Source organism: Eurytemora carolleeae, unplaced genomic scaffold, assembly GCF_000591075.1.
Source record: "Eurytemora carolleeae unplaced genomic scaffold, Eaff_2.0 scaffold1646, whole genome shotgun sequence".
Taxonomy (NCBI): domain Eukaryota; kingdom Metazoa; phylum Arthropoda; class Copepoda; order Calanoida; family Temoridae; genus Eurytemora; species Eurytemora carolleeae.
In genome coordinates, this window is record NW_019402166.1 from 44,723 (window position 1) to 59,976 (window position 15,254).

Here is a 15,254-nt window from a genome sequence, read left to right on the forward strand (position 1 = left end):
CTGCCTTAAGCCTTTATCTTTCTCTCCAGTAGTTTCTTGTATTCCAAATATGGAAAGTATTACTCTGCGCTGGGACCGGAAACAAACTGATCATTTCGGAGACTTACACGATGCATAAAAAGACATCGTATTGATATCATTTCAAGTGACCCTTTATTGATGGAGTCGCATGTCTGATTTACAATGGTACCCACAAAAGCTTTTTCTGAATAATTATATGAATTAGATAATCGTGTTTTTGTTTTTGTTTTTGAAAACTGATTATTTTAATTTGTGGTTTCTCGCGCATTTACTTCTTCAATAATTTTTTCAGACTCGAAAAAAGAAGTTATTTTCCATATTTTTAATCAGAAAAAGGAAAAAGGAGGGTCATACCACCCTGTGTTTTTGAGGGAGGGGGTGCAGGGCCGCCAGGAGCCCAGCAAAATGGTCTCCAAGCCTTTGTATTCGAAGATGAGTATATAAAATGATCTGGCGCTACCCTTAAACGTTAGAATGCATATTATAGAAGTAATAATTAACATTTTTTAAAGAAAATATTTAATCTATAAATATTTATGCAGTGTTCTCTTGAATATCCAAGAAACATTGCAGAACTATATTAAATATTTTTTACAAAAAATGTTAATTATTACTTCTATAATATGTATTCTAATGTTTATTTTGGGTTAGTGCTAGATCATTTTAAATATTTATCTGGGAATACAAAGAATTGGAGACCATTTTGCTGGACTCCTGGCGGCCCTACAGCCCCTCCCTCAAAAAAACAGTGAATCCAGAGGCTTGGAGACCATTTCGCGGGGTTCATGGCGTCCCTGCACCCCCTCCCTTGGTTCAATGTGTTTGTTAGACAATTGATTTGATTTCACAGGAAAATGCGGTAACGAGGTGTTAACTGTTTTTACCGTTCATTTCTTACAATTTATTTCGTCGATTTACAACAGGTGGCGCCAGCGGCGAGAAATTCTCTTGTCTCTGCCAACACTAAATATGGCCTAGAAATTATGCAAAATAGTCTAAACTGTTTGCTAAAATATAGAAATATGCCCCCGTTTAAAATATATAAATAAACCGTAGAGCCAGCCCGACTGACGTGAAATTTACAAAATGTGGTTTTTAATAATTTTAGAATTTTGTTTTTGTTTTAATAACAATTCACAGGGTTAAAGAGTTTTTATTAAAATATTTGGTTAAATTGATTTAAATCACGTGGAGTTTTGGTTTCAGTATGTTGCAACATTCTTTAGGTTATACATTTATACATTATATATAACTTTTATACATAATTTATATTCAGTATGTTGCAACATTCTTTAAAGTTGTTTAAAAACTATTATACATATATCATTTTCGAAAAAGATTTAACCAATTAACAAAAAAAATAAAAATTACATAAACATAACATAAACATGACAAAAACAGAACATAAAAGTAACATAAACATGACATAAAAATAACATAAACATATGCATACACATAATTATAACGAAAACATAGCATAAACAAAACATAAACATAACGATAACATAAGCATAACAAAAAAATAAACATAACAAAAACATAACATAAACAAAACATAAACATAACTTAAACATAACATGACAAAGCATAAACATTGCAAAAACATAAACATAAACATACAAATAAACATAACATTAACATAACATAAACATACCAAAAACATACACATAAACATAATTAAAACATTACATAAACATAACATAAACATGACATAAACATTTCATAAAAATAGCATTAAAAAACATAAAAATAGTTATAAACATAAACATATGACATTAATTAACACTTTTATCTTATCACAATACTTAAAACATAAACATAATACTTAAAACATGTTTAAAACTGACAAGAAACATATTAAAAGAACTTTTATGTTTGCGTCAAGATGAAATTAAAATCATCAGAGAACTGTTTTTAACTCCTCTTCGTCGTAACTCGTGACTTAGAATTGAAAAATCCACCAGATAATTTACAAAACTGTGTAAAGTGTACACTCTCACGTGACAGGACAGTGAAAGAGAAAGGAAGAATGAGACTGATTTTATTTCAAGCGTCTCTTGATTCTTAACTCAATTGTTTGCTAAAGTAAACCATTTATACTTTCTTTGAAACTTAAATAATTTAAATGAAAGGGTTACATATACCTAAATACAACTTTTGCGAATAGACCCATCTAGTGGTGATAATTTGAACTAAATATTTCAGCCTACCTGTGCACCACGATGAGTACTGTAGTGGCTATGGTCGCCAGCTTTCTTGGATCCCAGCACACATTCTGCTTTCTTCAGGTGCCAAGAATTTCATGAATTTATCATTTGAAGCTCATTAATAAGATTTAGGATTACTGCAAAATGATCGAAACATCTATTTCTCGAATATACAGTGGTAGGCAATAGATAGATAGATAGATAGATAGATAAATAGATAGATAGATAGATAGATAGATAGATAGATAGATAGATTGATAGATAGATAGATAGATAGATAGATAGATAGATAGATAGATAGATAGATCTGAAGCAAGAATTTTGTCCCTTTTGTAGAGAAACCAATAATGGAGATAATAAATTTCAAAAACAAAAGCATGGATATCTAATGCTTGGTTAGACAAAGCTTCTATGGGTGTACCTTAGTGAACCGGTTACTTTCCCGCATGCGTTGAACTCGGGCAACCATAGTACATTTGAAGTTCCGAGCCGGGTCAACCTTTCCAGTACTGTTTCGCCTGGACATTGGGTAAATAAAGCAGACACTCAATAGGACTAGCCGGTGCAACAAGGTTGACGCGGTCAGACTTTTGGTTGAATTTACTTTTACTAAAGGGTCAGGGGTGCGTGAGAGTGGATGATATGGTTAGGATGGATACACAGGAGTATAAATGGATAATAAATGTATTAATTTGTGCAATGGATTTAAAGGATGATGGATGAGCAGAATGGATTGAAAAGGAGAAAGATTGTGATGGATATATATATAAAGGATGATATATAGACAAAAAAACTGTCAAATTAATAAATCGTCATCTTAGCGTGGGAACTTTTATGTTTTATCGATAATAGAAAGTTGAAAATATGACTTGGATCATTTACGGACAATACCAATACAAGTAGTGCATATATGACAAAAATGTTTATACTTTGCTTGCCTTGGTGTCTGTATGTTTGTTTGTCTTGGTGTCTTGGTGTTTGTTTGTTTGTCTTACTGTTTGTATCCAACAAATAAACGTCAAACCGCCGAACAAATCGGGGCCAAATTTTGTGTGGGACCTCACATGACTGAACGGATGCTTAAAATTACAAAAAAAATGTGTCCAAAAGTATTTTAATCTTGAATCTTGTTTATAATTCAAAACACCTTTCAAGAAAGGGGCATTGATTTTTTTATATTTTGTATTTTGTACTGTGAGACCCATATACCTGTGAAATAAAAAGGCGATATTTAGGCAACCTTTTGAGTTTTTGATACTGAACAATTGCTATGTTTCATGTTTATTGGATTATCTAACCACCCACAGGCTACCCATGAGTGTCGACAAAAAATGTCAGCCCATTCAGTAAAGCCGTTTGGCCGGCTGTATAGGAAACATATATGAGTATGTTTTTTTTATTATATTTTTTTAACTGAAACCATTGGACCTGAAACTTAAATATTAAGAAACAAAAATTATTTAAAGTAACAAAATAATTTCTTAGCTTCACTATGAACCAAAGTTTGCACTTTCTTACACTGATTAATTTGATTTTATCATCTGCAGCTCAAAAACAAGTGCATTCCAGTTTAAAAATGTAGTACACACACCTCTGACCCTTTTGTAAAAGTAAATTCAACCTAAAGTTTGACTGCGTCAACCTTGTTGCACCGACTAGTCCTATTTTGCTTTATTTACCCATTGTACGGGCGATACAGTACAAACTTGGACCAGAAAGGTTGACCCGGATCGTAAATTCAAATGTACTACGGCTGCCCGTGAGTATGTACAGTAGTTGGTAAGGTAAACTTAAGGCCAAGGCGTTGCAATAGTTCAAAGTCAAACCAGTCTTTAAATTTCATGCATAACTTTCACAGCTGACTGAACCTTTGTGCGTTGCGGCTAGGAGCCTTGTTTAATAATTGGGAATGTTTAGGAAAGTTTTGGTATTGGTAAAATGTATGCTTAAAAGATACGTAATGTCTAGTCCATTTAAAAAGTTCATGCAAATCTGCCCCTTTAGTAAAAGTAAATTCAGCCTATATGAAGCATAAAGTCTGACCGCTTCAACCTTGCTGCACCGATTAGTCCTGTCCATAGAGCTAGGTACAGTAAAAACTGGGACCGGAAAGGTTGACCCAGCTCGAAAATTCAAATGTACTACGGCTGCCCGTGGTGTGACCGATTTTAAGCGAGAAACACAAGGGTGGCTCTCTCATTCACTTAGATTCAATCTGCCTGTAAAAATTCTCATCCATTTTTAAGACAGGGCAGACTTTGAAGTGCCGCAACACCTTGGGCTTTGATTTCAGAGCTCTAACTCACTTATGCTTTTCTGTAGCCCTTTACATGTACATTTTAACACTACATGGAGTTATATATGGTTTTTAAGAAGAAATTGGCAAATTTCTCATAGATTTTTAATTGAGAGATTAAAACCTTAAATCACCGGTTTAAAGGCTAAACTGTTGCGAATCAAACACTATAATAAGTAGATGGTCTCTTGATTTACGCCTACTCACAAGCAGCCGTAGTACATTTGAATTTCCGAGCCGGATCTTGTGTTTAGAATTATATCAAATTAGAATAATCTATAATTTAATCTTGTGTTTAGAATTATATAAAATTAGAATAATCTATAATTTATTCTTGTGTTTAAAATTAAATCAAATTAGAATAATCTATAATTTAATAGTGTGTTTAGAATTAAATCAAATTAAAATAATCTATAATTTAATCTTGTGTTTAAAATTAAATCAAATTAAAATAATCTATAATTTAATCTTGTGTTTAGAATTAAATCAAATTAAAATAATCTATAATGTAATCTTGTGTTTAGAATTAAATCAAAATTAAAATAATCTAATGATAATCTTGTAATTATCAGGAGGTAGAGGAAGAAGGGTTGAACCTGAAAACTCCAGGACCTAAACCTCATCCTAGCTGGGTGTACAGATACAACATAGAGGATAAAACACAGGTTTATCTTGATGATAATGATGATAATGATGATAATTATGATAATGATGATAATGATGATTATATTCAGGTGAAAAGATCTTCTTCTCTGCTGCAGCAGACTAGATCTAGTTCTGTTCTTGGTTTAAGTTCAGCTCTAGGTTCAGGTTCAGCTTTGTTAGCTCCTGGAGTAGGACGTGGAGGGGTTGGAGGAGGAGTAGGAGGAGTGCATGGGTTTCAGCGAATGGATTTGCTCAATCCTCTGCCGAAGGTAGTAAATGTGTTCATTATCTGATATCATAACTCATATAAACATTTTATTTTAACTTAACTGGAATTTAGACTAACAACAATCACGGTGTGACAAAATTGATTTTAATAAGATTTCAGTAAGGTTTAACAAAATCGTACCTGCTACTCTTAAAATAAAGAGTCAGGTTGTATTATGTTTACAGTCCCTTTACAGACCCTTGAGAGTGAACACCCCTTGAAGTTTATATATTTGCTACATTACCCAGACCTGTAGCTCCGCCCTTGATAATGAATCCGGAAATACAGATGATAGATGATCCATCATCCACTAGAGATGGATCTCTAACAGTTAGCATATTTAAAGGGACTTTAGTCTTAATTTAAAGTGTCTCTCCATTTATAGAGTGGCATGTCTGATTCACAACGGTACCTTTAAAAAGCAGTGTTTGGCCATAAATGAATATGATGTCTATCTCTTAACAAATTAATTATTTTCTTTGTTCTTTGCACTTTTACAATCACTTATCACAGAGTAAACCTACATGGCCCTCTTAAAATGGAGATCCACCTATTGGAAAATGTTTATAATCTACATCTTGTGAACTATGAACATGACTAAGCTTATCTTATTGGTTTAGGATGTCCCCTATGATATTTATTTTTCGGAAACGGCGGTAAAATGGTGTCCTTATCTTGTGGTTGTATGGTTTCACATTTAAAATTTAGCTACACTTGTTCTTAAAATTTAGCTACTCTTGTTCTTAATATTTAGCTACTCTTGTCCTTAACCCTATCCCCGCTGGGGTAACTCGGGCAACCATAGTACATTTGAAGTTCCGAGCCGGGTCAACCTTTCCAGTACTGTTTCGCCTGGACATTGGGTAAATAAAGCAGACACTCAAAATGTTTATAATCTACATCTTGTGAACTATGAACATGACTAAGCTTATCTTATTGGTTTAGGATGTCCCCTATGATATTTATTTTTCGGAAACGGTGGTAAAACGGTGTCCTTATCTTGTGGTTGTATGGTTTCACATTTAAAATTTGGCTACACTTGTTCTTAAAATTTAGCTACTCTTGTTCTTAAAATTTAGCTACTCTTGTTCTTAAAACTACTTTTTTCTCCTCTAAGTGACATTTCTTAAAATCTCAGCAAAAGTAAAAGAACAATCCCTTTAGAACACCAAGCTGTCATCCTTGATTCTCGTTGATTGTACTGAGTACACTGACCACCAGTACTTCATCTTTCATCACCCTGGCCCCCCTTGAATATATCTGCACCCGTGCCAAATAAAAACCATGTTCAATTTGCTGTGCAAATATTACTGTCCTACAAACTGTCTTATACTCCGTCATACATTTAACATTCATTCATATCTAAAACTCTTGCATTAATGTGATTTTGATATTTTGATATTTCAGATAATGCTGCCAGATAATATGAAGGACCCATATATTTTAAGAAAATTATAAATCATTGATATTCACACTCTTTACCATTTTTTCCATGTAATTTTAAATTTAAGCACTGAAATAAGTTTATTTTTAAAAGCTTATTAATTTATCTATAGGCGCCACGTGACCTTTCTCCTCCTGGCCTCCATCTTGGTTCTATCCCAGATCAGCCAGAATTGAAGACGATCAAACATGCGGTTATCCGTAGACATAACTCTATGTATGCGGCATCCTCGCGTACACCAGGACCAAATCCGTTCCAACCTCCATATACTTTCAAGGTAGTCATCTTGTGCCTAAAATCACTCTGTCTGTTCATTTACAGGTTGTTTTGTTAAAAAAATGTTAAGAATTTAAAATTGAACATTTTTTCAGGACGTGACCGGCGCAAGTGAGATCCGTCCCATTGTAACACTTCAGCGTAGTAAGACTGTTACTCCTGGTGCTATTCTATACAGATCGTCATCAATCCAAGCTGTGGCCAGGTATTTTTAAAACAAATTTATCGAAATGTCCAACATCTACTTTACTTGGTTTTTAGGTCTTACTCTACGGCTCCTCAGTTTCGACAATATGTTGCACGATACAGACAAGCAGACATTCCGTTACATGGAACTACAGGTTTGTACTAATGCTAATCCACAAAGAGCAAACCCAACTAAACCTGGGTAAGGCTTTAATAAGCCCTAAAAATGCATATTGTATAATCTTCTGCTAATTAACACAAATTTCAAATGTCTAAGTGTCAAAAGTTGAGACCTACAGTTATTATTGGTGTTATTTAAGTATTTACTTCAGGGCGGTATCGTAAACACAGTAAGGCACGCTTGTATCCAGACCAGGATTCTGGAAACCAATTTTGTGAGTTTCAGGTGAGGAAAAGTTCACAAATTTTGGTGTTACATATGTTTATAAATACTGTCCTAAATCTCTTGTAATGTTTCTAGCTGGAGTTAATACTTTTAATGCTAATGTCCTATAAATCATTAATTTGACTTAATGCCATCTGTCCCAGCTAAATATCATTAATGTATCTTAACCCTACTGTCCTATATATCATTAATCTCTCTTAATGCCAATGTCCTATATTGTTAATCTCACTTAACGCTACTGTCCTATATTGTTAATCTCTCTTAACGCTACTGTCCTATATTGTTAATCTCACTTAACGCTACTGTCCTATATTGTTAATCTCACTTAATACTACTGTCCTATATATGGTTAATATCATATAATACTACTGTCCTATATTGTTAATCTCTCTTAACGCTGCTGTCCTATATTGTTAATCTCACTTAACGCTACTGTTCTACATATCGTTAATCTCACATTCGTATTCAACACATTTTCCCACAGTAGAGCAGGTGAGCGCCAGAACAACTGTAAAACTAGGTTTAAATACCGGCATTAGCGCGCCAATCAATCAATCAACCGGAAACCAAAAAACCATCAAAATAACCCAACACGTGAACATCTGTCTTAATTCATCCCCGATTCATATATATCTATCTATACCATATCTATATTATATTCTAATACCTATCTATCTATCTATATCATATATGTATTATATTCTTATATCTATCTATCTATACCATATCATATCTTTATCATATTCTTATTTCTATCTATCTATCTATCTATATCATATCTATATTAAATTCTTATATCTATCCATCTATCTATCTATACCATATCTATATTATATTCGTATATCTATCTATCTATATCATATCTATATTATATTTGTATATCTATCTATCTATATCATATCTATATTATATTCTTATATCTATCTATTGATCTATATAATATCTATATTATAATCTTATATCTATCTATCTATCTATATCATATCTATATTATATTCTAATATATATCTATCGATCTATATCATATCTATATTATATTTTTATATCTATCTATCGATCTATATCATATCTATATTATATTCTTATATCTATCTATCGATCTATATCATATCTATATTATAATCTTATATCTATCTTTATTTGATGCCCCTGACTGATTGTATGTTTTGTGCGCATCAAATACAATTTTCCCGTAGGAATATTTCTATTGTGTCTGTTCACTACAATTCCTCCATTGTTACGTTTCCCAATTTGGTTGGATTGGTGCAAACCCGGTTCTTATATTCATCTTTAATCGTCAGACATTCTTTCTTTCAAGGATCAAATAATCTTCCTGGTTTTTCAAGGTACTGTTGACGTAATTTCAAGTGACCCTCCATTTTTATGACAGCATTTACGATTAACATAGTTACCCTCTTAACCTGTGTCTAATCTAGAAGGACAAAGATATCCTTATTTTTCCCGCTTAAATTTTTGCGTTTGTGGCAAACTTGTGACATTGAAATCTTGAAACATTGAATACGATTTTAGGTGGAACCAACCATATTTGAGCCACGGTTTAAATTTATGCCGCGGCTCAAATGCTTTAAATTCGGCTTTAGTCCCTTTAAGATCAAGTCGAACCGTACAGGGGTAAGTGTTTATACTCCGTATAAGTAAGATGATTAATCAAGGATAGAAACAAATATATTAACCGTACACAAGTCCCGCCATGTTGCAGCTCTAACGCCTGGGAATTTCCCACATTTTTCCGCCGCAAATTTTGCGGATTTTCCGGAACTGCGCTGACGTGACAGGAAGCTGGGAGGACGAGCACAAGTATTCGAGTGTCATGTTTCAGGAATTTACATCAATCAAATATTTAAATATTGAGAGTGTCCGGGGTCATGCCGCCATTTTGTTCTCAATTTCGGCAGTGGAACTACAGGTTNTTTTTGAGAAAACGAAACGATCGTTTTTAAAAATGATCGTTTAACGAAGCAAAAAACGATCGTTAAACGATCGTTTTCAAAAACGATTACCAACCCTATCTGTAATGCAGTTTAGACTTATAGACATTTTTATTTCTTTTTTGATTATTAAAATGCATATTCAATTAAGAGTATATAAGAGTTTAGACACTTAATTTTTTTTATTAAAGGGGTTAAATTTCGTATTAGATCGTAGTAGATCCAGTCTTTGTCTTTCAAACACTCTGGCACAATATAGTGTATGCTAAAGGGACTGTAAGCGAAATTTCAAGTGACCCTCCATGCAAAGATGACAATGTCAGATTTACAATGGTACCCTCAAAAGCTTGATCTGTTTATTTTAACTGTTAGCTTTAATTTGTGGGTTCTCTGTGGAATAGCTTTAATTTGTGAGTTCTCTGAAGAATTGACTGGCACATTTCTTGACCATGAGAAGCAATGGAGAAAATTGATAAATTAAAGTTTTCAAGATTATTGTTGTTAATCGGGCATTGACATCTTGCTTGGATAGTCCCTTCAAATCCCGCCCACAGTTCCTTTAAATTAATACAAGATGAAGAGGTTTTGTGCTGGAAGGACCCGGCGGCGGCCATTTTGTATAATTGAGTTGATTGATTGATTTGTTGAATGTAAAGGGAGAGGACGGGAAGACGACAGTCCGTAGTTCTCGACTAATTCTAGACTCCGAGGGTTCAAGTAATGAAAATATCAAATATCAGGTTGGTGCACACCTTTCCTTAAAATACATGCAAATTTTTTTTTAACCATAACTCATCTATTTATTGAAGAACAAACATGGTTTAGATTTTTGATAAATGACCAGATAAATTTGCTTTGTGCGTACAATTTAAACTATAGGAGCTGCGAGGTCACAAAATAGTACCTGTAGCTTTTTTTTGTTGCTATTTTTAGTATTTTTTGAAATTTTTTGAAATTTATTTTATCCATCTAGAATGGAATCTATAAAACTATCGACTATGAATCTTATTAGTTTTCCTAGTAGCTGTTACTGTGTATATGTTCAATGGACTAACTAAAATCAAAACATTTCCTAGTCCACATATTTATGGGTATCACCGTATGTTAACTGTACTTCACATCACATCACCTAACTATCACTATGGCTTTTTCTATATTTTAAAGAAATCCTCACTAAGCCTTATTCTTATGTTTTCTGAATTATTCTGAATTAAGTATAGACTGTAGAGTTCTCTCTGTGTTGGCAACATTCTAAATTTTTAATTACGATACCTCGCTTTGTTTCGTTAAGGTCTCCTCTACGATACTACGCTTTGTTTCGTTGAGGTCTCCTAACAGTTCTAAAACCAAACAATATCCGTATTTAAAAATTCATATCCGCGTTCATTCATCTCTCTTGAGGAGACCCGTACCTAGTTGAGATTCGTACAAAAGTTGAGATTCTTACCAAAGTTGAGACTCGTACCAAAGTTGAGATTCGTACCAAAGTTGAGACTCATACCAAAGTTGAGACTAATACCAAAGTTGAGATTCGTACAAAAGTTGAGATTCGTACCAAAATTAAGACTCGTACCAAAGTTGAGACTTGTACCAAAGTTGAGACTCGTACCAAAGTTGAGATTCGTACCAAAGTTGAGATTCTTACCAAAGTTGAGACTCGTACCAAAGTTGAGATTCGTACAAAACTGAGATTCTTACCAAAGTTGAGACTCGTACCAAAGTTGAGATTCGTACCAAAGTTGAGACTCGTACCAAAGTTGAGATTCAAACCAAAGTTGAGATTCGTACCAAAGTTGAGATTCAAACCAAAGTTGAGATTTGTACCAAAGTTGAGATTCAAAATAAAGTTGAGATTCAACCCAAAGTTGAGATTTGTACCAAAGTTGAGATTTGTACCAAAGTTGAGATTTGTACCAAAGTTGAGATAGTTATGTAGTTATCAATCTATCTTTTTATCAATTCATCTATCAATTCATCTTACTATATATTCAGCCCTGTATATCTGATTTAGATGTTCTAATTTAATATTCAGTAAGCCAGCGATTTAGAACCCAATTTTAACTATTGAATGGGGAGACTCTGCAGGTTTTTTATCTATTTTGTATTACTATTTANTATCATATCTATCTATCTATCTATCTATCTATATCGATCTATCTATATCGATCTATCTTTCTATTTATCTATTTATCTATTTATCATCTATATATCTTATAATATATCTATCTATCTATCTATCTATCTATCTATCTATCTATCTAGGGAATGGATATAGTTACAAGTTCTAAGGAAAGAAGGAATCCATCAAGAACTAATTCATTATCTAGAGACAGGTACAGTTTACATATTATTATCATTTAAAGAGACTATAAAGGAATAATTCACATATTTGAAAACGAATACAAATTTTAAAAATGTTTTTATATTTATTTACGACACTGAGAGACACAGTTGTGTTAATCATTTAAAAAAGAGTCATATTAGTTTAATAAAATACACAATAAAATCTTTAAATGTAGATGTAGATACTAGATATATACTTCAACTTGTGTTTGACTATGGTTAATATGTAGTGTTTTCCAATATTTNAGTATTTTCCAATATTTAGTATTTTCCAATATTTAGTATTTTCCAATATTAAGTATTTCAAAAGCACATCAGATTAATCCGAAATATAACACATCCTATAGATGAAGAAAATAACAAAATAGACTATATTTGAAAACAATGTTTTTATTTTGTGTTGATTAGACAGTACTATGGGAGCTGGGAGAATCTTCTTGAAAACTCTCTTTCGAAATCAAATCTTTTTAACAGGTGAACATTTTTTAAAATATAAAACTTACCGGAAAATATTTCGAAATTAGGATGATTTTGGTTGAAATTAAGATAATTTTGTTCGAAATTAAGATAATTTTGTTCGAAATTAAGATAATTTTGTTCGAAATTAAGATAATTTTGTTCAAAATTACGATAATTTGTGTGAAATTACCATAATATTGTTTGAAATTTCGATAATTTTGTTTAAAATTACGATAATTTTTTCTTTGAAATTGCGATCATTTTGTTTGAAATTACGATAATTTTGTTTGAAATGACAATAATTTTGTTTGAAATTACAGTAAGTTCGTTAGAAATTACGATTATTTTGTTTGAAATTATGATAATTTTGTTAGAAATTACGATAATTTTGTTTAAAATTATGATAATTTTGTTAGAAATAACAATAATTTTGTTTGAAATTACAGTAAGTTCGTTAGAAATTACGATTATTTTGTTTGAAATTACGATAATTTTGTTAGAAATTACGATAATTTTGTTTGAAATTATGATAATTTTGTTATAAATTATGATAATTTTGTTCGAAATAACAATAATTTTGTTAGAAATTTCGATCATGTTGTTTGAAATTTCGATAATTTTGTTTAAAATTACGATAATTTTTTCTTTGAAATTACGATAATTTTGTTTGAAATTATGATAATTTTGTTTGAAGTTATGATAATTTTGTTCGAAATAACAATAATTTTGTTAGAAATTTCGATCATGTTGTTCAAAATTTTGTTCAAAATTTCGATCATTTTGTGCAAAATTTTGATCATTTTATTTAAAATTTCGATCAGTTTGTTCAAAATTTCGATCAGTTGTTCAAAGTTTTGTTCAAAATTTCCATCAGTTTGTTCAAAATTTCGATCATTTTGTGCAAAATTTTGATCATTTTATTTAAAATATCGATCATTTTGTTCAAAATTTCGATCATTTTGTTGAGCTATCCCAAACTTTTAAAATTTCAAATTTCAGATAAAATTATCAAATGAAAATAATTTTTAAAATTATGAATGTTCCCTGAATTTTTGGAGGTTTTTAAATATTATCTTCTGAAACACTTAACTTTGGACGTTTTTGTTATCTATATAATAAAGCTCTTCTTTCATATTTATGTTAGCTATTGCTGGCCAAACGGCTGAACCGAATAGACTGACTTTTTTTTAGAGAATCCGGGGGTAACCTGGGCTAAAAATGTCGTAATATTTTTACTTTAAGAATCAAATTTTATTTTTCAAAATTCGTTTTTTTAAAATTCTATGGGCAACGCCGGGCACTCCAGCTAGTATTTCATAAATAAATAGTTACTAAAACTTATTTACTAATTAAGTTATTATATTTATTGTTCAGTCGTAACTATGGGTCAACTGGCTCCTTGAACAGTTCATCCGAATCAGATTTAGGACCTGCACAATTCTATCAGGTTAGCTGTTATGTACACTGTACATTGCAGAGTATTAGATGTCAGATTATGTACATTGCAGAGTATTAGCTGCCAGATTATGTACAGTACAGAGTGTTATTTGTTAGCTCATGTACATTACAGAGTATTAGTTGTAAGATTATGTACTGTAGATAGTGTTGGTTGTCAGATTATGTACAGTACAGAGTGTTAGCTGCCAGGATATTTACAGTACAGAGTGCTAATGTTAGGTCATGTACAGTACAGAGTGTTAGCTGCCAGGATATTTACGGTACAGAGTGCTAATGTTAGGTAATGTACAGTGCAGAGTTTAGCTGCCAGGATATTTACAGTACAGAGTGCTAATGTTAGGTCATGTACAGTACAGAGTGTTAGCTGCCAGGATATGTACAGTACAGAGTGCTAATGTTAGGTCATGTCAGTACAGAGTGTTAGCTGCTAGGATATATACAGTACAGAGTGCTAATGTTAGGTCATGTACAGTACAGAGTGTTAGCTGCCAGGATATATACAATACAGAGTGCTAATGTTAGGTCAGGTACAGTACAGAGTGTTAGCTGCCAGGATATTTACAGTACAGAGTGCTAATGTTAGGTCATGTACATTACAGAGTGTTAGCTGCCAGGATATATACAGTACAGAGTTCTAATGTTAAGTCAGTTACAGTTCAGAGTGTTAGCTATTAGATTGTGTACAGCACAAAGATGCAGCCTAAAGTCAGTCCGTCTCAACCTAGTTTGACCAGCTAGCCCTGCATACAGAGCTAGGCCAACTATATTGACCCCTGCCGTATGTATGCCAGTGTAGTCGGTGCACCGGTACAAACTAGGACCACAGCCAAGATTTTTAATGTACATAAGTTGAGTGTGATATGTCAGATCATGTACATTAAAGATTGTTAATCGACACAGCTGGGAACCATGTAGTTGGATAATTTTCAAAATACTGATTGCTTGATCTTGATATCCAATGTGGGCTCTTTTGATTTGAGGATCTAAAAAAACTAAACCTTCCAATATCTTCATTTTAGTTTTTTCTCCCTTGATAAAAGCTCCTTTCAACCACTCACTGGGCATGATTAGCAAGCGGGATATTGAATAATGAATTAATCTGCAGATTAACAAAAGATCGAGTTCCTACCTGAGAGTTTCTTAATCTGGATAAACCCTTGAAAGATTTGTATTCAAACCAAAATTTGTTTCAGGGAGCTGGTCATCATCTTCAGCTACATGCAGTACATAACCAGTCTTACCAGACAAACACAACATTAGGTAAAGAATGCAGTACAGTACATGCAGTACAATACA

The 15,254-nt window shown here is 32.5% G+C and overlaps 2 protein-coding genes across 2 annotated transcripts; both read left to right on the plus strand.

The window, feature by feature from the left end:
• Positions 1-2,243: 2,243 nt before the first annotated feature.
• LOC111718055 (uncharacterized) lies at positions 2,244-9,218 on the plus strand. The gene is made up of 8 exons (XM_023493544.1): positions 2,244-2,309; positions 5,097-5,189; positions 5,259-5,438; positions 6,994-7,158; positions 7,253-7,362; positions 7,419-7,498; positions 7,676-7,749; positions 9,186-9,218. The coding sequence occupies exons 1-8, from the start codon at positions 2,244-2,246 to the stop codon at positions 9,216-9,218; spliced, it is 801 nt and encodes a 266-aa protein (XP_023349312.1).
• Positions 9,219-9,355: 137 nt separating this feature from the next.
• Positions 9,356-15,218, plus strand: LOC111718056 (uncharacterized; the record flags this gene model as incomplete). Its single annotated transcript, XM_023493545.1, has 6 exons — positions 9,356-9,589; positions 10,355-10,438; positions 11,961-12,031; positions 12,450-12,515; positions 13,875-13,947; positions 15,152-15,218. Coding segments are annotated over exons 1-6 (370 nt in total), but the record flags the coding sequence as incomplete, so codon positions are not given.
• Positions 15,219-15,254: the final 36 nt, after the last annotated feature.